Raw genomic sequence first — 22,922 nt, 5'->3', positions numbered from 1 at the left:
TTCTTTATTAAAATTAGTGCGACGTTTCGGTGTAGATCCTAACACCTTTATCAAGCAACCGAAACGTCGCACTAATTGTAATAAAGAAGTTGTTCATACATAGAACTCGTCTTACTTCATCACTCCAACTTCTAAATGCCACTGAAAGAAGTAGGGAGGGCACTGTATAGAAATTTCCAGGAGCTTGTTAGGCTGTATTAGTATTAGTATTAGTGTCAGTGGGACAAGAGCGTGTCTACGTATCTCTCACATATTTCCATTACATTGGAACCAGCTTTCACGTGAAGATCGCTCATCATCCCTGATTCATTCTGCCCATCCCATCTAGGAAGCTTGACCACTGTCGCCGCTAGTTGAATAGATATTATTATTTTAGGATAATGCTTTTGCAGATGTAGATGCCTACACAATTGCAAGAAAAAACACAAAGATTTGAGTTGGATGTAAGGCCACAGGTTTATATACAGACAAGTACAAGGACTGGAGAACACTCCGGGCTGGGAAACGCTAAACAAGGCTGACTGTCAACCCGAAGGTGCCCGGACAGAACAGCAAACGCGGCTCCGAGGGTAATCCATACAGAGCCAAATAATGGGACCCCCCAGGGAAAAGCGCATAGGGGGTCTGCTGTAGGCTCTACAACCACCATTACACAATAGAGCCTAGAGGGTATGCCTCAAAGACCCCCAAAACACCAAAATCACAACTCCCAGCCCAAAAGTGTCCCTCCACGAGATGTGTCTATACACAACTCCTCCAATACTTGTACTGTGATTACTATTATGGAGCAAGAGATTAATTAGCCAAAAATACCTTACTTTTTACTTCAGTATCTGCCATGAAGTGCTGAAAAGTAAAGTGTTTACAAACAATGCATTTCCGACTTTGGAAAGATGTACGCCATCATGGCGGAAAAATCCTGTTTCAGACATGGTTAGCTTGTGATAAATACAGCGCCTCCCACCAATGCAACACTGCTGTGGCCCCAGTTTGGTTCCGTCGACGTCCAGCCCTTTCTATGGCCTTTGGGTTGACAGCTCCATGCCAGTATAACCGTGGTAGCACTTCTGACCAAACAAGAACTGTACTTGGCAGCAGTTGAGCCAGGTAGTAGATGTCATCAGTAACATGGCAAACGAGGGAACCAATATTCTGGTCAAAAAGATCATTTGATCCCAAATGCAAGAGTATTAGACTTGGGGGAGGTAGACGGCCTAATTGTGTCTGAACGACTTGCACAAGTCTGACCACTTCATCCCCCGCTTTCCAAACCAGTAAAAACGTAACCCTAAGTAAGCCAGTCCCAGGTTGTTTCCCAGTTTCAACCTCAACGACTGACGATGGGCCCAATAAATGAATGATGAGCCTATTATCCATACATCTGGAATAATAATAATTACTTTATATATATCAAATCACCTGAAGTCATTGATTGTGCATTCAAAGTTTAGAGTCTAATGTAAGTTGAGTACGCCTTAGACTTCCATCGACCCCACAACTGTATTGTCTCCGATGACACGCCCATGTCTGCGTCAGTAGTGGCTGCTCCAATGCGGAACGAGTGTAATTTTGAACTTACATTGGTCGAGTCCCATATATCTGATGCATTTAGAAAATCATAGCTGCAAACTGGTATCTTGTTAAAGGCTGACATTTCCTATGGCAAAACAGAAAAAACTGAACCCGCTGGACGACGTGCAAGGTGGCGCTTCATTGCTTTTAGTGGACATATTTCACTTGCATTACCTTGGATGTGGAGTGTGCAACCCCTTGCTAACTGATATGTCTTCGACAATTTCACGGTTACTTCTAAAACTGTCCCCTGGACTGTGACATCTGAAATCCTAAAAGGCCGTTCCAAATGAAGATGGTCAGTGTAAACCAACTCGCCAACTCTCATAAAACCGAAAAAGGCCAGAAAAAATGCACTTTTAAACAAAATAGCTTCATATGGAGAACTGCAAATAGCATTAAGAGCTTGAGGCAACTTAATCAATATGGAATACATGATTGGAGCCCTGCCGTCCCTATGACCCTTGAGTCATTTGGAGCCTTCCAGCATCTTTCGGACGATAAAATTGCTTGCAATCCTGTGAGTTTATATTGGTAGCTTATCGCTGAAAGCTGCTGACATTGTGTCGAGTGGGGCAAACCTTTCAGGGACAAAAATGCATTATATGTTGTAAGTTGTCCTAATGGTACCGGCCAAAGATAAGGAAAGTTTAACTGTTGTCAAAAGCATGAAAAGCTGGTCAGTGCTCCGTGGTAAGCCTTCCTCATATTGTGTGAAATAGCCGCCACTAGTAATCGGTTAACTTCTCTTCCACAGTCTTCCAAACTGTGTCTTGTATAAGAGTAGCCGCCAAATCTGCCTCTGGAGCCAGCTGCCTGAATTTCTCTAACTGAAAACGCGAAAGTGCATCACCAAGAACATTTGTTTTCCCCTCAATGTACTCACCTCTAATGGTGATATTCAACTCCAAACAACACAAGACAAGGTGCCTAACCAAAGACACAACTGGATCTGATCTTGAGGTCATCTTGTTAATGATCTCGACTACTGCCTGGTTATCAGAATGGAATGTGACCTTTTCCCTGAGTACCTCAGGACCCCATATTGCAATTGCAACTACAATGGGAAAATACTCAAGGAAGGTAATATTAGTCTGTACCCAATGATTCTGCCAAGCTCCACAGGTCTGTCGTCCTGCAAATAAAAACCAAAACCTTTGCCTTGTCCACCAGCACTGTCAGTATAAAAATCCAGATCAGCATTTGAAGCACAAAACCTTGATTTCATTATGGAAACTCCATTGAACGCCTTCAAAAATCTCTGCCAAACTCTTAGGTCACTCTTCATGTCCTTTGACAATCTTATGTGGTGGTGAGGCATCCTACCACATGTTGCATTAATCATTCGTGGGAGGAAACATCTGCTTGATGGAACTGCGTTGCACAGGAAATTAAGTAAACCAAGTAACGACTGCATTTCCTAAAATCTAACCTTTGAACATGCCAAAAATTGATCTATAGCGTCTAACGAATAAGAGAGCTTCTTCTCCAGCACACGCACATACATGTTGAGCGAGTCTAGTTCCAAGCCTAAAAATGTCAGCTTTGTTGTTGTCCCCACTGTCTTCTCTGTAGCTATTGGTACACCAAGATCAGCACATACCGAAATGAATGAATCCAGAACGATTTGGCAGTGGTTTGTAGCTTTTTTACCCCCCAAAAGGAAGTCGTCAAGGTAATGTTTGCTTTTTCCATTGCTGAATCTTTGTGCTGAAGCCCATTCAATAAAGGTTGAAAATCTTTCAAACAAAGAGCAACTTGCTGAACAACCCATTTACATCGGCTTAGCCAGCAAAGCTCCTTGCCCTAGCTGCTGAACCATTTGAACTGCCTGGTCAAATGTGGTGTACTGAACTGAAGACAAACTTTTATCAATAAAATCATTTACGCTGTGACCTTCTGGAAAAGATAAGTGGTGTATTAATCTATAATCTCCTTGAGTACTCTTAGGGACCAATCCGAGCTTTGAAACCTTATAATGTGGTAGAGGAGGGAAGTCAAATGGGCCTGCTATTCTACACAAGTCCAAGTCTTTTTGGATTTTTAAGTGTGACATAAATTGATTATTTTTAACAGATTTGAGATTTCTTGCCATAGCACTACCACTGGACCATCATATCCTAGCTTGAAGCCATATTTCAAACCACTAACGAGAAACGGAGCTTGAGCCTGATCCGGAAAAATGCTTTGCCATACGTTCCAGCACTTGTGTCTTGACTGGTGTTCGACCGAGCTTGTATAACTCTGGAAGGAGTGCTGGCTGATGTACATCTGGCTGGATGGGCATCGCTTCCACATGCGGAACAGCTGTGTCGGTACTTGCACTTTTGTCTAAAGCACTTGCTCCGACTGAAGTTGTTACATGTGTTGTTTGCCGGTCGTTGTAATTTTCCTTGAAATGTGCTGACGTCGTTTTTGAAATCCAGAAAACACAGAACTGACCTGTTGATGGTAAGGTGTCTGTACAAACAACATCTACAATTCCACAATCAATTTTCCCCATGCTAGAGACTGGTCACCAGCCTGGCGAAGACGATATTGTTCATCATAGGTTCTCCATCCCAAACAAGTATGACGAGACGTTGCTAAATGGACAGTATTCATGTGTTTGAGAAAACCTTGAACCATGCCCATCCTGCGCTGGACATAAATACTCATGTAAGTTGTGAAAGCCGTTGTCCAATCACAAATGTTCTCAATTCTCTTGCCTTGAGACTTGGGCCTACTAATGAATACTGCCGAAGTTGTCATATAATCCATCAAATCTCTGTCTGGTTTAAGCAATAGTGCAAAATTGATGTACTCACCATTCCATATTTTGTTTTTAATGTTGACAGGGACATCACAACCCCGGTTATCATCCACACTTTGTGTTGTTGTAGGTGGTGGCATATTTAACATGGCAACAGTTTGAAACATGGGAATGCCTTGCGAATTATGAGGAGCAATTGGGTTACTAACCATCTTAGAAGCATTGTTATGGTACTGGGATTGAGGGACATAATTTGGGTTACTAACCACGCTAGGTGCATTGTTATGACACTGAGATTGAGGGACATGATTTGGGTTACTAACAACGATAGGTGCATTGTTATGATGATTTGGGGTTACTAACCATGCAAGGAGCATTGTTATGATACCGGGATTGAGGGACATAATTTGGGTTACTAATCACGCTAGGAGCATTGTTATGATACTGGGATTGAGGGACATGATTTGTGTTACTAACCATGCTAGAAGCAATGTTATGGTACTGAGATTGAGGGACATGATTTGGGTTACTAACCACGCTAGAAGCATTGTTATGATACTGAGATTAGGGGACATGATTTGGGTTACTAACCACGCTAGGAGCACTGTTATGATACTGGGATTGAGGGACTTGATTTGGGTTACTAACCACGCTAGAAGCATTGTTATTATACTGAGATTGAGGGACATGATTTGGGTTACTAACCACGCTAGGTGCATTATTATGATACTCGGATTGAGGGACTTGATTTGGGTTACTAACCATGCTAGAAGCATTGTTATGGTACTGAGATTGAGGGACATGATTTGGGTTACTAACCACGCAAGGTGCATTGTTATGATACTGGGATTGAGGGACATGATTTGAAATTCCGGGAGGATAAATTTGTGAGTTAACTGATGGGGTATATGCATTATTAGGATAAAAACCAATTTGCACCGACTCCCCTCCTGAAGGAGTAGTTGTAACAGGCGGTATCTCGTCTATAGCCTCTGGGACCACATGGACCTCTGCTTCGGCCATGCTGCTGTCGCCATTTTCCCAGTCTCTATGAAAAGCACTCTCAAACGTCACATCGTTTGGTGCAACTTTCTGCGACCCTCGACGCCTCTAAGCAGACCCCCTTGCTTGCGACGACTGCCTGCTTGCTGCACTACCCTTCCTCTTGCTTCTCCGGCGACCCGACATCTCTCTTCCCAGCAAAACTGACAAAACTTACGTGTGGAAATAAAAAACGTTTTACTGGTGGAGTTATGTGAATGAAAAGAGGATGTAGCAACTAAATTCAGCTGAAACATGGATTACTTCCCTTTGTTTAGTGCATACGAAGAGCAAAGACTGAATAATACACTAATAAGGTGCCTTGCACTATTAAACCAGGAAGAGTAGCTTCCCTTTGACCCTGGACCACAAAAACAGGGCAGAAGGCCCATTGAATTGGAATAATGTAAAATTACCAAAATAATGCATTTTATTAATTAGTAATAAACTTAATTATCTCTGACTTTTGCCATTACCACTGTAACATTGTACTGGATACTGATCAGTGACATCATATGATGTCTTCCATTGAATAGTGTACTGCCACTCTATTGTGTACTGCCATCGTAATTGCTGTGCAATAAGTTTAGTTGATTTGTAAACTTAGTGAATTTTGGACTGTTGTCACTGGCTATTCTCCCTGACTATTCTACATGGCCGTTGTCGCTGGCTATTCTCCATGACTATTCTCCCTGCCTATTCTGCCTACCTATTCTCCATGACTTGCAGCATCCCATGCTTGCCGTAAAAGGCGACTATGCTTGTCGTAAAAGGCGACTAACTGGATCGGGTGGTCAGGCTCGCTGACTTGGTACATGTCATCGATCCAAATTGCGTGGGTCGATGCTCATGATATCAATCACTGGATTGTCTGGTCTAGACTCGATTATTTACAGACCGCCGTTATATAGCTGGAATAGTGCGGCGTTAAACAACAAACCAACCAACCATGACCTGTCCCTGGCTATTCCCCCATGGTTATTCCCCCTGGCTATTGACCCTGACTATTGTCCCTGGCTATTCTCTCTGACAATTGTCCTTGGCTTATGTCTGCAGCATCTTAGACTTGGCATTCACATTCAGCTGCCTTTCCACTGACATACTGGTCAAGGCGGCGCCAGATACAACACCATGTTCACGGGGGAAAAGAAATATACTCACATGCAAACAGGAAACGGTGGTGAGATGAAATGAGGTTTAATGTCGCGTTCAAGATTAAAAGATTGCATGCACGTGTGCGTGTGAGTGCATGAATGCGTGTACTATATCGGACTGATGCCGATCCTATAGTGCGAGCTCACTCAGACACAGTATACTGATTCCGACTATACATTTACTAGTTTTAGCCTTGTTGTCGAGCGTCAGGCAGGGTAACAACAAATCCCATCTTTTAACGTGTTTTTTATGACGCCGCCAAGAATCGAACCCCCGACCTACCGCTCTCATGGTACATGCTCTACCACTAGGCCACGGAGGCTGTCCACAGGTAATGGCAACACATATGACATACACATGTGGCCGAACGTGTTTTTGTTTGTTTTGTTAATAATGTAGTAGGTGGTGTGTATATTTAAGGTAAGGTATTTTAAGTCAGTACTGACACGACACCTTCCTAGCTCAGCTATTGTCCTCTGTAAAAGTCTGTAGCCAAAAATAATGTTAACGGCAACAAATAATTGGTCGCCAAAACGCAGCTTAACAACCGACCATGGTAGAAAGTATCGACTGTTTTCCATGAAAATCAAAATTCACCTCCGTTTCCTTGTGCCTTTTCTGATCAACGGCACACCAGTACGTCGATTCAGCATTCTTGTATCGATACTAGCGCCATGCCATGACTTACGAAGAATATGAGAAACCAGGCGTTTTGACTACATGTTGGCCTGGCCACACGAATGGTTGCCAATGCTTTTCATCCACACGTTTGTCTCTGTGTGTTTAATTGCTTTAGGTATGTTATATGTTAGGTTGTATTCTCAATATTATCTAGCGTTTGCATGAGAGGCTAATTTGTATTGGTTTATAACTTATTAGTAGCACACTTTCACTGTATTATAACATTTGTATTACAGTGTGTAAATTATGTGCGACATGTTGAATATGATAGAGAGTACTGGTACATGCATTTTTCTACATTAGTTTATGGGACAATAACAGATGGTAAAAGCAGTTATGTGCCATGTCTGTTATCTTCCTATAATATTTATATGTTGGTAATTAGTATCAATAGGTTTCCCTCAACTTAATATTTAACATGATTCGAGTTACGAAATATTTGTATATTTATCACATGTAATAATTTCACAATTTAGATCAGACCAACAACAGAGTGTGATCAGCTGTCCGGCGTTTAGACCTCTGAATACACACATACATGATCTCAAAAGATGACTTTCTTGATTTATTCAATAGTGTGTCACGGTTTAGAATACAAATGTAGACATCTTGAATGGAACCCTGGGATTGCATAACAGGGCATATGACAATGCATGGTGGTAACAATCGATATTATATCATTGAAATTTGCCAGGCTCGTCTTTCTATGAAGTGAAAATATTGAATTCATTATGTACTTATTGTGTTGGCGTGATTTCACCCTGATGTGCGCGTGCGTGTGTGTGCTTCTGTTTGTATTGTCTATTGCGTTTCTCTGGAATGAACATTATGAAAATGAAGTCGTGTTTTTCGAGGTTCCATCACCAACTTCCAATATGTATGTTCTCTTTGAGGTTCAGGTATTTGCAAATCAGTCGTGTCATTAATATTCCATCACAAGTCTTTTGCTGTGATACAGAATAACATTGAGAAGTAAGTGAAAATAAGGATCACTGTCCAACTAACACTTTGAGGACAGACCACTTGCAACGTTTATTTGTTCACTGCACGAATCCGGCATTTTATTATGATATATCAAACATAATCTGGGTTACTTTCGTCCTGATACAATCAACTTATTCATTCTGATTACATGACATGTTCAAATGCCTCCCAAATAATACTCAAAATTCTATTGAATCTAAAAATGTTTTGAATATTTCTTTTTTGGGGCATACACTTTGGGAAAACATGCTGCACCTTTTTACCTCCAATGTACACGTTGCAAAGATACATATAGCGCTTTCAAAAGTAGATGATAATGCACTTCAAATCTGTTTCCATATTTGTTAACTTGGTTCATTTCTCTTAAAGGAATTTTCCAGGTCTGCTCCTCAGTCGACATGGCGTTCTCCTCTGGGTTTACAGTAATGGGATTTCCTAGTTGAAAAAAATGAAAAATATCACAAATACCCTCCTTACAATTTTGGTCTGTTTTATTTGGCACGTTCACCACACCACCGAAATATAAAACGATTATCAGTTTCGATTATGTGACTAGGCAACCAATAGGCGTAAAAGGCAGAATAGGGGTGAAAATTACATGAATGGATCACTGAAAATCAGTGATGACACCACGTGTGCGCGTAAAGGATAAGCATGTCCTGCCTTGCACCCGCTATTCACATAATTTGCATAAAATATGTTTGTTGCCTGACGCCGCACAACAATCAAGGTGTTAGGCAGTCACACGACAGCTCATTGACTGATCTTGTTGAAACTGAAACGATGTGTTAGTTTTGAATCAATATGTACAAGTGCAGAGAACCTGCTCATTATCAGGAATGAAAAGCCGTTTAAGAAATAGGTTTCTTTCGCAACATAGAAGGGACGGTTATAATGACTTAATTTTCTTTTTGTTGACTCAGCATAATTGATAAATGCTAGTGAGGTTCTGATAAAACTGGGGGACTTCAGTCCACACGCAGAAAAATCGACTCAGTTTATGTAGATATACTCAACAACAAAAGTTCCTGTGACACAAATATTTTATTGTATTTTTCAAACAAATAAAGTTTGGTTTTCAATATTGTAGTACATGTATAGAATCAAGTCACAACAGCAAAGCATGCATTCCATGCAAAAGTTGACTTTTATGCAAGCCCCATGCATTTCACAACCCAAGAATGGGTATAAAAACATGTGCGTTAACGGGATTCCATATGTATTCTTTAGCATCGTGCTGACAACAACCACTCAGAAAAACAACAAAATTACGCAATTATTCAACATTACGAAATGACACGCCTATCCGAAAAATAGCGGCTGCGAGCCATTGGTATGCTTGAAGCAGGATCGAGTCAACGTGATGTTGCAAGACAATTTAACGTCCACAGAAACACCATTTGGTGTTTATGGCAACGTTGGCAACATACGAATGCGGTCGGAGACCATCCTCGGAGTGGTAGGCCATGCGTAACCAAAAATCGACAAGACAACTGGATTCGAGCAACACACCTACGAAATCTATTCAAGCCAGCAACAGTGACTGCAAGAAGCATCCCTGGCCTTCGACGAATATCTTCACAAACCGTACGTCGTCGCCTCAGATGTGCAGGGGTTGTCGCCAGAAGACCCGCCAGACGTCCCATTTTGACAGGAAACCACCGTCAAGCACGTCTACAGTGGTGCAGACAGCGTCTACGCTGGACGGCCATGCAGTGGGGACAAGTTCTATTCACTGACGAGTCTCGTTTTCACCTCAGCGATGGACGGATTCGAGTGTACCGACGTCGAGGTGAACGTTACGTCAATCAATGTGTCATGGAAGAAGATCGGTTCGGGGGCGGCAGCGTTATGGTATTGGATGGGATGATAACAAGACAGAGGACCCGTTTGATAATGGTAGAGGGAAATCTCAATGGACAGCGCTACCGCGACGAGATCATAGGCCCTGTTGTTCTACCGTTTTTGCGTCGTCATGGCCCAGGCATTACCTTTCAATATGACAACGTCCGGCCTCTTATTGCTCGACTTGTGCAGGATTCTCTTCATCAAAAACAACGTGAATGTCATCCCCTGGCTGGCTCGCTCCCTCGATCTCTCACCAATCGAGCACATGTGGGATGAGATGGATCGGCGCCTTCGACGTCAACTACGGGTTCCACAGATACTCCAGGAACTTCGAAACATGCTCCAGCAGGTATGGAAAGATATCTCACAGGACTTTGTGCGACGCCTGGTCGATTCAACGAGACGAAGATGTGTTGCTTGCATCGCAACCAGAGGTGGACACACACGCTATTGATTTGTATATTGACATTTTAGCATGTTCATGTTTTTTTTTTATGAAATCACGCATTTTCCGAAGTCAGTATGGCAAATTAAACCATTTGAACACTTACTTGAGACTTTTATTCGTTGCAAACAGAAATTGTTTCAGATGTGGTAAAAAACATAACTTTGCATTAAATCTTATTCAATGTCACAGGAACTTTTGTTGTTCAGTATATAAAACGCCAGACAATAACCCGTTTCGACTATCCGATGGAACAGACTCCATTAGGCACAAAAAGGCCAAAAAAGGGCCGACGTAGAAGACAGCAAGAGAGGTAATTGGATGAAATACAAGAGTATTTACACATTAATGCCAAAATACGAATTTGTCCCCCGTTTATATCGGTTGTTTCGCAAAGTGACACTAAATATATTTGTAAGTCATAAAATAAACGTTTCTTACCAGATTTTTTTAGAGCAGACATGGATATGTTTCGGTTGTGGCATTCCATTAAAGGACCTGCCCTTGGCCATAGACATGGGGTAAGCGCCCACATTCTCCACAAACAACCAGTCCCCGATTTCAAGGTCTGGTAAGTAACAATCCTTGAAAAGACAGTCGTCACCAGCACATGTGTGTCCCCAGACACTGGACTTGAAAGTCTCGTCACTGCGCGGAGCCTGGAACAGCAATACGGAGGGAGTAGTCACCTTATTGTGAATGGAAAGTAGTAACAGCACATGCATAAACATTCGCCTCTTACGACAAGCACAATCTCCAATTACAGCAAGCATGGGTTGCTGAAGACCTATTCCATCCCGGATCTTCACGGGTCTCGCCACATGTTTTTTGTTGTTGTTTTTTAGGTTTTGTTTGTTGTTTAACGCCGAACTCAGCAATATACCAGCGATATGACGGCGGTCTGGAAATAATCGAGTCTGGACCAGAAAATCCAGTGATTGATATCATGAGCATCGATCCACCCAATTTGGATACGATGACATGCATCAACCAAGTCAGCGAGCCTGACCACCCGATCCCATTAGTCGCCTTTTACGACAAGCATAGTCGCCTTTTACGGCAAGCATGGGATGCTGAAGACCTATTCTACACCGGATCTTCACGGGTCAGTGAATTTATGTGTGTGCATGACAAAGTGTTGTTTGAATCAAAGGACAAGTTATGCTAATGGACCTCCGTGGCCCTTTAGGATCTGCAAACATTTAGAATCGTTATGCTCTTCCTTATTTGTGAGAAGTTAAGTCATTAATCTTTTAGATCCTACCTTTAGCAACGATGGTAGTTTTGCTTGAGTGCACATCTTGAAGGCCCAGTTAAAGGTACCATAGACGCTGTCATTCACAAAGTAAAGACTTTTCTCCTCAACTCCATCTGAAGGTAACATTTTGTTATATATTTGTAAGTGACTGACTGGAACGTTTTTCATTTATATCATGATCAGGAGTGAGGCAAATCTGAGTCTTTCATGACCCGTGAAGATGCGGGCTAGCATAGGTCTTCAGCAACCCATGCTTGCCGATAATGGCGACTATGCTTGTTGTAAAAAGCGACTAATAGGTTCAGGTGGTCAGACTCTCTGACTTGGTTGATGAATGGCATCGATCCCAATTGCGTGCATCGATGCCCATGATATTAACTACTGGATTGTTTGGTCCAAACTTTATTATTTACAGACCGCCATCATATAGCTGGAATATTGCAGAATGCGGCATTAAACAACAAACCAAACCAAAACCACGGTTATAGTGAACCAGGGATTCAAATCCAGAACGAAAGGTTTCTGTCATATCTTGGGGTCCACAATTCTGCAATGATTTGCAGCACCTAAACAAGAACGTTTTAAGATATTCTGTGTTATCGTTTGCGTGAGATCAAGCGATCTGTCCCAGGAGATATCACATCAAATTACATCACAATGTTATGCACTCTATCTGGACGTCATTGGTTACCATGGCGTTTCAATCAAATGGCATCACTAATCACTACCGACCCAGCTTTGCAAAACGTTTTACACTAAAGACTATTACTGTTTACATACCTAATACGTTGTCAGACTATTGTACTTTTTGTATGACATGTATCAACACTTGATTGTCTATATACAAGTTGAATCTTATCAAAGATATATGTAGTAGGTGTTAATTCTGCAGCTTGTAAATATGTTAGTATTTTAAATGTAGATAAAGTAACTTGTCTTTTCTATTTCAGCTTGTTGATTCAACAGAGGGTTGTGTCATTTCCTGGTTTCTATCCATCATTAGTTGTGTCCTTATCAGTATATGCTACTGATAACTTTCTACTGGGTCAAAGGTCAATGGTCCAGTCTATTTTACTTCCAAGGGTGTTTTGTTCTATTGTTTGCTCGTCATTAGGGTTACCTGTGGTGAGCCAATTAGTATACCTTTCAATTCAAATCCCTTTCTCACCTGCCATTGCTAATATTAATACTGCACACACACCTGCACTGCAAAGCAATGGATTGAGCATCAAGTAATCAAGGTTAGTGATCATAATTAATCTGTATCAATCTAAACATTATATTTTCAATCATTAGTTTAAATCAAGTACATAAGTAATAAAATAGGTTTTAAATAACTTGTAAACATAATCAAACGATAGGTTGAGTGAATGAGGTGAGTGTGATGAGATTAGGGTCTGATTCATGAGTATTGCTTATCTATACATATATTTTATATTTCAATGCATTGGTTATTTGGTACTTTGTGTATTTTGGTATTTGATGCATATTTGCTATTATTTAGTAAATCTGGTGTATTTCTAGACTTTGTACATATCTTTCTAGATGTATGCATGTATTTATTGATAGTTGTATGACTGAATGACTGAAGTTGTATTTCAGTGTTGCATGTATGTGCCGTGATTATATATGTTATTTACAATATTATAATTAATATTGTATCAGTATTTAGGGTCATGTGACTGTCGAATGAGACGACTGGCAGAAGGCATGTTACACTCTCGTGTCACACCCAGGGTATGTTTTGTATATAGTTTATCTATATAATATGTTCGTGTTGTGCATTCAGTATGCATAATATGATTATGTGATGATTTAATGATTTCCTCAGTTATGCGTTTAATAATGTGTAATTATATTGTCTTTGTAGATGAAGGTACATCTGCACTGATTAGATATCGAGGCAGAAATATATTTGCATATCTGCTGTAATGATGTAATCAGTTATTAAGAAGCAGATCGATACTATACATTTAATGTGTTATTGTACATTTATTCTGAAACATGTGATAGATTGTGATTTTAAATTGTTTCAGGAGTGTCTTCTTTATGCCTTCAACTGAATAAACTGATATTCTCACAAACCCGTGGACTGTAATCTCTTGTGACTAAGGGTTACACATAAGGTCTACAACATATACACATTAAATCTTATGGGCCTGGTGTAATTATGGTAATAATTCAGCAAAAGCACTCACAATTATATATCATGGAGTGAGTGAGTGAGTACGGTTTTACGCCGCTTTTAGCAATATTCCAGCAATATCACGGCGGGGGGACACCAGAAATTAGCTCCATACATTGTACCCATGTCGGGAATCGAACCCGGGTCTTCGGCGTGACGAGCAAACGCTTTAACCACTAGGCTACCCAACCGCCCCTATATATAATGGAGGGGGTTACAGTTACAAGAGAGAAAGAAAGTTGTAATGGTGAGTCCCAAATTCAAATAATTAAATCTTCAACATTTAAAGCATCGATCATTTGATGTCCTGGATACCTAATCACATCTATGACATCTTTAGCATACCAACCTTGTATCAACTTCTTCCCGATAACGGATACGACTAATGTCGCACACGATGACACAAAGTAGCGGCCAGGCTCTGCCATTATCCGCACTCCTCTCTTAACAGGAAAGTGGTCCTCCAGGGCGCTGTTAAGAAGACCTGCAACCTGTACACACCAATTAAAACAAGTTTACCATCCATTTGCGCGACTCATGTGCAGCTTCCTTTACTCCTGTGGAGGACCTTAGCTTCAGTACCTCAACATAAGCGTCTTATTTTCGCCAAACTGATAATGACTCCCACTTTAGCTTTCCTTGAAAAGTAAAACCAATAACTATCATTGCGCGACTAAATCACTGCTTCAACGCTGTTAAGAGTGTTAAATTCATGATCAGTCAAGAAAAGATGAGGACTCATTGATTGTTTTACACTGCATTTAGTGATAATTAAATTGGTTGCAATATTCCCAGGCCAGAATAATACGAAGATTTTGTTCAAATGCACTAATGGAAAGCAATGTCAAATATCTTTAGTGTGCAACTATTCTGAAGAGAAATCACACAGACATCATGTAAAATACTAACAACTAGCAACCGTCATGTCTTAATTCCTGCATATGTACATTAATATTATGGACCCTGACTGCATGTACTGCAAAGAACAACAAACCGACTTCTTTATGCCAGATAATACCAATCTTCAGAACTAATATTTCAGCATAAAAAACTTACTCACGTTCAGCACCAGAACAATCATTTAAAATCCCATTCAATATGGTTTATGCTGCTGAGTATGTTATGATGGTGACAACTTACTTTCCAGTACAAAAATATCATCGTTTGCCCGTGGGTATTTATGAAGTTACCTCTTTAAACTCCACAGTAAATGCCTTGTGCCCAATGAACCCCCCTCCAATATCCAGCACACTCAGAGAAATGTTGAGTTCCGAGGCAATGGTAAAGGCCCTGTCAGCTCTCTCTATGGCATCCATGAACACACGGGCATCCAAGACTCCACTTCCAACATGGAAACTAACAGAAGTATACAATAAAAACAATACATATCGACGAGTGCTTGTAAATTGGATACATTAGGACAGGATGAGCGCTTTGTTTATTTATAATTACATATCATCCTGATTTCAATGCACAAACGTGGAAGCACCTTTAGAATGCAGTACCACGGCTTCTCGAGAGGACGATCTCTGCCGCAGGTCACATGTCCCAGCAGTGAGACAAGCAATCAGTTTTTGTGAGAATCCGTTGGACGCGAACTCACTACCTTCGGGTTGTAAGCCCGACTGCTAACCTACAGAGCTACGTCCACACTGTGGTACTTAGTGTAAATTAACCTAGTCATACCTTCGACGTTACGGAACTGAACGAAAAGGATCGAATAGGTGACTGAAACTTACGAAGGTTACGGGTAGGCATGTGTCTCGTGACTTTAGTCTACAGACACTTAAGAATGACACTCGTCCCGTTCCGTTATGTACAAGATACCGAGTGGTGCGGAATGAACCGATATGGCGCAAACTGAAAACGGCTCCAGGCGTCAGACGTCAGATGTCAGACGTCGAACTCGCGAGTACGCATGCATGACATGGTATTTGATAACGAACTGCGTAGATCGATGCTCATGATGTCACTCACGGGATAGTCTAGTTGAGATTCCATTATTTACAGACCGCCTTCATATAACTGGAATATTGCAAGAGCGCGGCGTTAAGCAACAACCAAACAGAAGATCAACTCGCAAAATAATCAAAGCGCTGAAAGCACATGGCATACGCATCGATGTCCACGTTTGATTGGATAATAACAACACCGTTTTGTCTAAGCTATATCACAGAGAACGAGGAACACACACAGTACCTGATTCCCACAACATTCAGCCCCATGGTCTTAGCAGCGGCAAGAAGAGACCGGACCTCGTGCTCGTCACATCCATACTGGACGCTCAAACGGTGTTGCACCTCATATTTGTCAGAAGCTTTTATTCTCAGCAACAATCTGAATGGATACAACAACAAACATCTAAATGATGCTGAAAGTATACATTGTAGGTACTGGACGTACATATATTTTAGGTACCATACTTGCCTTAGCTTATATGCGGCCTTATATGTCACGCATGGATCAATCAATTAATAAAGCGGTACATAGATATGTGATGGTATTTGAGGCCTTGTCAGAAGGCTGAGGTGAGGTAAAATGGGGTTTAACGTCGCGTCCAAGCATATTGCGCTTATATAGGTACGTGTGTGTGCGTGCGTGCGTGCGTGCGTCTGCTTGTACTAGTCCGGACTAATGCCGATTTATAGTGCTACCTCACTGAGATACCATGCCGCAGTTTAACATGAGTATCCAACTCAGAATATCCCATAAATACGGACTCCTAGCCGATCAGTCCATGTTTTAGCATGGGCACCAGACGGGGTAACATCTCTTAACTTCTTTGTGTTTATAGCGGGCGGTGATCGAACTCCGATCTTCTGCTCTTGAGGTACATAATACATTGCAGTTTATTCTTACGTCTGTCATATATATTTTGTCCTGTGCTTTTTCATAATTACAGATATAATACCTTGCATTGGGATGATGTGACTTTACTTTGACGAGTTCATGCTCATTATCAAATGCCATCAAATCCACACCCTTAGCCGCCGCATATCTCATGTCCCTCAGACATTTGACACTGTGGGAGTAGACAATGTCACTTGGTTCCACGCCCAAACCAAGGATAGAGGTCATTTCATTCTGAAGGAAAATAAAAAAAATATTCTTGATTGTCAAGTCTTGCAGATATTCACATGAAGATTATTTTCATAAACAGAAAGAGAAGTATTGTCTGTTTTTAATATTATAAAAAAATCAATTATTAGACAGATTGTCCAACTAGTGTAAAAGAAAAAGAAGTTCTTCTCGTTTCCGTCTTCGTTGCTCAGTAGCAATGGGTTTTTAAAATTATATATTTCGTTTCGTCCAAACGCTCTCTTGTTGGTTGAGGTTGGAGACCAACATTAGAACCACATACATTATATGGATAGCCTTACACAAATGATATCTGGCATGCCACAAGAGGAATCAATGGGGAATTAAAATCTGGGTCACGGGGACCCGCAATGTTTCACAGAGTGACTTTGCACGAGGAGCTTTCGGACAAGTGAGCCGCTGCCCAAACCCATTGCTACTGAGCAACGAAAACATGTGACGGAAACGAGAAGAACCTACTTTCATAACATGAAATTATTTTTGACCATTACCAGGGTTTTCACGATCTTTTTGTATTTGTCATGCAGATTCCAGATGAAGGCAAGACGAACACGACTAAACAATACACTGCTAAAAATCACCGATTGTCGTTGATATTTTGAAAAATGGAGAGGTAAGGTGAGATTTGTGTGCGTGCGTGTGTGTGTGTGTGTGTGTGTGTGTGTGTGTGCTTGTCCTAGTCCGGACTGATGCCGATTTATAGTGCTAGCACACTGAGATACCATGCCGCAGTTACTGACACCTAGCCGACCAGTCCTTGTTTTAGTCCCTTAATGCCGAGCGCCAGACAGGGTAACAACAAGTACCATCTTTTAACGTCTTTTGGTATGACGAGGCCGGTGATCGAACCCCGGACCTTCCACTCTCCGGGCGGACGCTCTACCACTCGACCACGGAGGCGGTCTTTTGCGAAATGATATTCATAAACTGCAAATATACACAATATATACTTGCTTACTACACTCTGTAAATCACTTGCTAGATAACGCTGTTAGAACCTACACCGAAACGTCGCTCTTAATTGTAATAAAGAAGTTGTTCTCCATAAATTCTTATCCTTACGAAATTTGTGTGTTATCATAACTGCATGTTGACCTGTGTTATCATAACGGCATGTTGACCTGTGTTATCATAACGGCATGTTGACCTGTCAGATCACTCCTATAACCTCCGCCAACCGAGAGTACGGTTGTTCCTACCGAAAATACCGCTTTAAGTGATAAGAAGGGTAATGCATAATGGTATTTCACACACTTCCCTTCCTGAAGTTGCCTCACACGTTCCTGGTTTATAAATTACTGACGGTCGAGACAAAGGAGGCACAATTTACGGATAACAACTTCCTTAATAATTGTAAAGGAGATGTCTCGGTATAGATCCTTATACTATTGTCAAGCAAGCCTGAATGATGAACATGGTCCATACCTCCATGACTTCACGAAACAAATACTAACAGAACAGAACAGAACATTATTACGCTCAGGCCAAGATCCTCGGCATATGAGGTATAAAATGACAGCAAAATACACATTATAATAGCGGATAGCACCACCACCACAAGCCACAAGATCATGGCTATTTCATCCCACCCGCCTACGATGAACTCATTAAGCAATTATCACCACATCTGTGTAAAGTTATCCTGTTCGATTGGCTTCATGTCTCATTGGCTTCCACCTCATGTGTTCTCTGTTGTTACCCACTCATGTATGCAATTGTTGCTACAGTTAATGCTCTACTGTTAATCCTCCACCTACACTATATACTGTACAACAAAGGTTCCTGTGACATTGAATAAGATTCAATGCAAAGTTATGTTTTTTCACCAAATCTGAAACAATTTCGGTTTGCAACAGATAAAAGCCTCTTGTAAGTGTTCAAATGGTTTAATTTGCCATACTGACATCAGAAAATGCGGGATTTCATTAAAAAAAACACAGGAACATGCCAAAATGTCAATTCACAAATCAATAGCGTGTGTGTCCACCTCTGGTTGCGATGCAAGCAACACATCTTCGTTTCATGGAATCGACCAGGCGTCACACAAAGTCCTGTGGGATATCTGTCCATATCTGCAGGAGCATGTTTCGAATATCCTTGAGGTGAGGTTAGGTGAAATTGGGTTCAACGTCGCGTCCAAGATAATTGCACTTATATAGCGACGTGCATGCACGTATGTGTGTGTGGCTGCTTGTACTAGTCCGGATTGATGCCGATTTATAGTGCTAGCTCACTGAGATACCATGCCGCAGTGTAACATGAATACCCCACTCAGACACAGTATACTGACTCCGAGCCGACCAGTCCATGTTTTAGCCCCTTTTATGCCGAGCGCCAGACAGGGTAACAACAAGTACCATCTTTTAACGTCTTTTGGTATGACGCGGCCGGGGATCGAACCCCGGACCTTCCGCTCTCCGGAGGCGGTCTGAATTTCCTTGAGTGTCTGTGGAACACGTAGTAGACGTCGAAGGCGCCGGTCCATCTCATCCCACATGTGCTCGATTGGCGAGAGATCACGGGAGCGAGCCGGCCAGTGGATGACATTCACGTTGTTTTGTTGAAGAGAATCCTGAACAAGCCGAGCAAAACATGCAAAAACGGTAGTGCTGTCTATTGAGATTTCCCTCTATCACTATCAAACGGGTCCTCTGTCTTGCTGTAATCCCACCATAACGCTGCCGCCTCCGAACCGATCTTCTTCCATGACACAATGATTGGCGTAAGGTTCACCTCAACGTCGGTACACTCGAATCCGTTCATCGCTGTGGCTGAGGTGAAAACAAGAAACGTCAACGAATAGAACTTGTCCCCACTGCATGGCCGTCCAGCGTAGACGCTGTCTGCACCATTGTAGACGTGCTTGACGGTGTTTCCTGCCAAATTGGGACGTCTGGCGGGTCTTCTGGCGACAATCCCTGCACATCTGAGGCGCGACGTACGGTTTGTGAACAGGGATGCTTCTTGCAGTCACTGTTGCTGGCTGGAATCGATTTCGTAGGTGTGTTGTTCGAATCCAGTTGGCCTGCCTTCCGAGGATGGTCTCTGACCGCATTCGTATGTTACCAACGTTGCCATAAACACCAAATGGTGTTTCTGTGGACGTTAAATTGTCTTGCAACATCACGTTGACTCGATCCTGCTTCAAGCATACAAATGGCTCGCAGACGCTCATTTTCGGATAGGCGTGTCATTTCGTAATGTTGAATAATTGAGTAATTTTGTTGTTTTTCTGATGCTAAAGAATACATATGGAATCCCGTTAATGCACATGTTTTTACACCAATTCATGGGTAGTGAAATGCATGGGGCTTGCATAACAGTCAGCTTTTGCATGGAATGCATGCTTTTCTGTAGCAGTTGCGTTTTTGTGATTTGATTCCATACATTTACTACAATATTGAAAACCAGACTTCACTTGTTTGAAAAATACACAAAATATTTGTGTCACAGGAACTTTAGTTGTTGAGTATATATTCTCTACCATGTTCATAATTCAGTCTTGCTTGACAATGGTATGAGGATCTATAATGAAACGTCGCCTTTACAGTAATTAAAGAAGTTGTTATCCATAAATTGTGTCTAGTTTGTCTTCTGTCAACTTCTCAGTAATGCCTATCAAACAATGCTGACTATTAAGAGACAATTTTTCCTACCCTGCTGGCACAGTCGAAGAAGACACCGAGATCAGCTAAGAGAGACAGGATCTTAGGGTCGTCATTGCTCTTGATAGCTGAAATCGAGACACATATGGACCAATATATCTCTGAATATATCTCAATGACACACAATATCTGTATATTTGTATTTGCATAGCTGTCCCTCTCTGAGAGAGAGAGAGAGAGAGAGAGAGAGAGAGAGAGAGAGAGAGAGAGAGAGAGAGAGAGAGAGAGAGAGAGAGAGAGAGAGAGAGAGAGAGAGAGGTAACTTCGCGTTCAAGATAATTTCACTTGCACATGCACTTGTGTGTGTGTGGCTGCTAGTGTCAATCCTGATAATGCTTGCACACTGACATACCAGGTAACTGTAATGGGGTATGTGTCTGTTATTTTAAGATCTTAACTTACAGCAAGATAACCGTTTCCGTAATGTAAAAAAATATCTATCTGATCGACTAGTGAAACTAAAACTTAGAATACCCATGCCTATTAACATCCCTAAAACACATCACTGAAAGTCAGGTACGTCTAGTTGTACCGCGTGGTCAGTTGTTCATCCATCGCTGACATTTTCAACATACCTCTGAAACCACAAGGCCCATGAGGCTGACACTTGGCTGATTACAGCTTTAACGTCTCTAAAATGCAAACACAGACCTCCGATCCGATGTAAACATTGCCCGCACAGGGTCCATTAAATATATATTTTTTGTCCATCAATGCCAAAACGAATGGCCGATGTAATTCCTTAGTTTCATTTGCACCCTTATGTTCCCGTGTCTTTTTTCAAGGTAAACACTTGAATGGCTTTAGCATGTATTTGTGACGGTGCCACCAATGTGGCTGGATACGCTCACCTTCTCACAAATACCTGGTGTCATCACCATTAATTTTGATAGTGATTGATAGACACATAATTGTGAGTGAGTATGGTTATACGCCACTTTTAGCACTATTCCAGCAATACCACGGCGGGGAACACCAGAAATGGGCTTCACACAATGAAACCATGTCGGGAATCGAACCCTGGTCTTCGGCGTGGCGAGGGAACGCTTCAACCAATAGGCTACCCGACCGCCCTGTATAATTATGACATAGTTAGAATCGAACAGTAGACTCCATGAAGGGGTTTTGTTGCTTTTGTTTATTGACAGTTTACTTTCTACGTACCGAAATGCGGCTCCACTCTTGGAAGATACTTTCGCCACTGTTTCAACTGTTTAATGACGTCATCCATATCAATGGTAATAAAGGCATCTTCATAATATTCATCCTTGAAAAGAAAATATTTCATAAACGTCTTTAGCTAGACACAAAATATCAACAAATCGCATAATATTGAACGGTTTTTGCAGGTCGTACATGTTACTCTAACAAAGTCGATTAAGTTTGCAATGAGTGAGTGAGTTGGGTTTAACGCCGCTTTGAACAGTATTCCAGTTATATCGCGGCGTGTCAGCTTAATGTGGGAGGAAAGCCCGAAGGGATGCAGGTCTCAGACGTTTACTACTTCGGTGAAACCCACGAGCTGACAAACCTAGAAACATAATCGGGGCTAACCGGGATTCGAACCCACAACCATAGGATTCTGGCGTGCGCAATGGACACAACACTGCACAGCGAATCGGTTAGACGACTGGGCCGGCCGTGCGCCCAGTTTGCAAAGAAAGTAGATCTGGTCGATTTGCCACTTTGTATTCGGTATCCTTCCGTTGCGTATTGACAAGAAGTAGCCCTTTTTAACAAAATGTAGAGAATACCTTTTCCCTTTCTTGTGTAATAATTCTGTTAATTTTGTCTTTGATGTCTTCACCATCTTCGTAAAGTATCATGCTGTCCATACTTGTAACGTCTGCCTTCCTGAAGGTAAGCAAAACAGTTCTCATTGTGTGTGTTTTCCGTCACAAGCTAGAGTTTGTGTACTGAGATTTGGACTAACGCCTCCTTTGTTGGTTTGGTTTGGTTGTTTTATTGGGTTACACCGCACTCAGTAATATTCCAGCTATATGATGGCGGTCTGTAAATAATCGAGTCTGGACCAGACAATCCAGTGATGAATATCATGAGCATCGATCCACGCAATTTGGATCGATGACATGATTCAACCAAATCCGCGAGCCTGACCACCCGATCCTGTTAGTGGCCTCTTACGACAAGCATAGTTGCCTTTTACGGCACGTATGGGTTGCTGAAGACCTATGCCCCCAAGGATCTTCACGGGTCCCTCCTTTTGTAATAGAAGT

At 41.7% G+C, this 22,922-nt stretch overlaps 1 protein-coding gene and 1 pseudogene across 1 annotated transcript; both read right to left on the bottom strand.

Moving 5' to 3' along the window:
- Positions 1-3,718: 3,718 nt before the first annotated feature.
- On the bottom strand, positions 3,719-5,512 carry LOC139459282 (uncharacterized; annotated as a pseudogene).
- Positions 5,513-8,225: 2,713 nt separating this feature from the next.
- Positions 8,226-22,520, bottom strand: LOC139459281 (ornithine decarboxylase-like). The gene is made up of 10 exons (XM_071240733.1): positions 22,440-22,520; positions 21,850-21,952; positions 20,677-20,753; positions 16,833-17,005; positions 16,121-16,258; positions 15,112-15,277; positions 14,254-14,412; positions 11,743-11,838; positions 10,920-11,137; positions 8,226-8,620 (listed from the first exon to the last, which is right to left on the bottom strand). Exons 1-10 carry the CDS (start codon positions 22,518-22,520, stop codon positions 8,575-8,577), a joined length of 1,257 nt encoding a protein of 418 aa, XP_071096834.1. The 3' UTR covers positions 8,226-8,574.
- Between the last annotated feature and the right edge of the window lie 402 nt (positions 22,521-22,922).

Source organism: Haliotis cracherodii, unplaced genomic scaffold, assembly GCF_022045235.1.
Source record: "Haliotis cracherodii isolate W230 unplaced genomic scaffold, xgHalCrac1.p SCAF_13, whole genome shotgun sequence".
NCBI classification, from domain to species: domain Eukaryota; kingdom Metazoa; phylum Mollusca; class Gastropoda; order Lepetellida; family Haliotidae; genus Haliotis; species Haliotis cracherodii.
This window is presented reverse-complemented; position numbering and strand designations above follow the sequence as displayed.

What these genes read in the sequence shown, in the direction of transcription:
- LOC139459281 (XM_071240733.1), bottom strand. Translation starts at nt 22,520, where the DNA reads ATGGACAGCATGATACTTTACGAAGATGGTGAAGACATCAAAGACAAA. An exon ending in TCACATCATCCCAATGCAAG is followed by an intron (nt 16,259 to 16,832) that starts GTATTATATCTG and finishes GTATCCATTCAG; the next exon opens with ATTGTTGCTGAGAATAAAAG. An exon ending in TTACTGTGGAGTTTAAAGAG is followed by an intron (nt 14,413 to 15,111) that starts GTAACTTCATAA and finishes TGGTGTGTACAG; the next exon opens with GTTGCAGGTCTTCTTAACAG.